The sequence below is a fragment of the Myotis davidii genome, unplaced genomic scaffold, assembly GCF_000327345.1.
Source record: "Myotis davidii unplaced genomic scaffold, ASM32734v1 scaffold289, whole genome shotgun sequence".
NCBI classification, from domain to species: domain Eukaryota; kingdom Metazoa; phylum Chordata; class Mammalia; order Chiroptera; family Vespertilionidae; genus Myotis; species Myotis davidii.
This window is the reverse complement of record NW_006299717.1, coordinates 463,195-465,585: the sequence shown is the minus strand read 5'-3', so window position 1 is coordinate 465,585 and position 2,391 is coordinate 463,195. Positions and strand designations below refer to the sequence as shown.

Genomic DNA, 2,391 nt, shown 5'->3' with positions numbered 1-2,391 from the left:
ACATAGGATGCACTTTTTAAAACCTTCTTGTACCTGAATGTAAGAGGAAAGAAATTAGGAAGAAACCCATATCAACTTTCTATACTGCTTTATTCCTTGTTTTAAAAAAGCCAATCTTTCCTTTGGAGACTTCTCATTCATCTTTTCAATGCATTTCATGAGTAAAAAAAAAAGTGATGACAAAGACACTATATTCTCCTTGTTTGAGGAGAATACATAAATACAAAAATTAAACATGGTCAATGCTAAGCTATGAGATGCTATGATGTTACATTTATACATGTGCCCAGTGTAGAAGTATTGATATGGGCTAGAGATAAAGTATTAGTAATATACCCATTCCAGGCACTGATTAATAAGACTCAGATTGCCGTTGCCTAAATCCTCACTTTGTGAGGCAAAAAGGTTGTCTAAAGAGCCAAGAGCTTTGAAATAATAATTTTAAAAAAAAATCCTACGTTAAAATCAGCGCTCTGCCACTTGAGAGATGGGTGGCTTGGGCACATTCATCCTGAGACTCAGTTTCCTCATCTATAAAATGAGGAAAATGGCATTAACTTTGCAGGGTTTTCATGAAAACCAGAGATAATGCAGACAAAGCACATTAGTAAAAATGACTAAGCCCCTTTCCAAGGAGAAAAAACAAAGTTTTGAAACATTTAGGAAGCATTCAAAGTTTCTCTACTCAGAGCAAGGGCAATGTTTTAACTTTCTCTGTCCCCTTCCTGACCTCACAACACTAGAGGAAGCACCCAGTGAGTGCTCAGCTAATGTTTTCTGAATGAAGAGTAGATGAGTATTCTTTGTGTCAGGATGCATAAATATCTATTTACATATGCAGTGAGTTCATGTTTCTGCTGCGGAGTGGAAATATAGTCCACTAATTCTAAGGGCCTACTGCGTGCAGAGCCTCTGTGTATCTGTATTTGAATCTATTATCTGCAACCTCTCAGACATGTATGGACAGCATCTCCTGCACGCCTTGCCTGAGTGTGGGACACAGGTCTGAGTGCATGTGTGTGTGCAGAGATGCGTGACCATTTCCCAGGAAGGGGCAATACGTGTGCCTAGTTGAGGTGCAGCCTACGTGAGTGTACAAACACACATCAGGGCATGCGTTTGCTCCCGGGGGAACAGGTGTGCCCAGGTATGTGTATGTGCTCTGTGGGGCGTGTGTCTGCGCTCACAAGGCTGTGCTGGGTGGGAGTGCCCGGGTGTCTGTCTGTCCGAGTCCTAACAGCAGGGCTCCTCCAACAGAGTGTGCAGGGTTCCCTGAGGCACCCTGCGCCCGACACCCAGCCCCTCCTCCCCCGGGCCCAGGCCCCCCGCGGGCCGCCCCTCCCCCAGCCAGGGAGGCCCCGCGGCTCCGGCACCCTCGCTGCTCCGACCCGTACCCCTTGCGGCTGCTTCCGGACAGTGGGCTTCACCCTGGCGAAAATCTGGATCGTCTGCTTCACCATCTCCTCCTCTGGCACTGTACTGACCCTTGACCTCTCAGGCCCAGGAGTCCCAAACTTCGGACTCCCACCACCTCCAGCGAGCCGCGGCCTTAGCAACAGTAACTAGGGACACTACCCAAGGAGCAATGCGCCAACCAGGACCGCCTCCTCTCGCTAATTGGTTGCTAATGGAGTGCCCCGCCCCCCATCCCCCAGGGAAGCACTGAGGGGCGGGGTTGAAGGGGGCTGAGCGGAGAGTACTCCGCACGTGCGAGGCAGACGCCTGGGCTGCAGGCTTAGCTCCAGAGCTGATCTGGAGAGAGGTTAATGCCTTTCCCTGTCCCTTAAGCCATTCTTCCCCTTTTTAGCAGTGAAGTCATTCTGTTTCTTATTATTCATTCATGGAACACATGGCACTTGATCTGTGGCAGCAAGGTGCTGGCTGGGTGGGGATCCTGAGCTGCGCAGAACTGCCTCTGCCCTCCTGGAGATTAGGTCAGATGCGGGAGACAGACTTTCATCAGGGAATTAGGAATTAGGTCGGGGTAAGCAAGGGGTTCTGAGAAGGTACCTCACCTAGCTCTGCTGTAGAAGAGGCCAAGACTAGAGAGAGGGGGCCTGTGTCCCATGCAATGGTCAGGTCAGAAAGAATGGGCTCCTGGGCGCAGTGTTGGTGGGAATGTACGTTAATGCAGCCACTGTGGAAAAGAGCAGGGAAGTTCCTAAAAAGAATTAAAAGTAGAATTGCAATCCCGCTCACTCTTGGGTCTATGTCCAAAGATGAAATCAGACGCCTAAGAGATATCTGCATTCCCATATTTATTGCAGCATTCGCCAAGATGTAGACCAACATAGTGTCCACTGATGGATGCGTGGATAAAGAAAATGTGATATACATATTGAAATATTTTTATATTATGCCTTATATCTACAATAGAGTGATTATATATGT

General features: G+C 48.0%; 1 protein-coding gene across 1 annotated transcript in view; it reads right to left on the bottom strand.

The window, feature by feature from the left end:
• Nucleotides 1–1,548, bottom strand: part of LOC107184995 (kinesin-like protein KIF6) — an 11,993-nt gene extending 10,445 nt beyond the window's left edge. Inside the window, exon 1 of the mRNA XM_015571869.1 lies at nucleotides 1,395–1,548. Within this exon, the coding sequence (XP_015427355.1) occupies nucleotides 1,395–1,460 (66 nt within the window). The 5' untranslated portion in view covers nucleotides 1,461–1,548. The remainder of the gene's footprint in view (nucleotides 1–1,394) is intronic.
• Nucleotides 1,549–2,391: the final 843 nt, after the last annotated feature.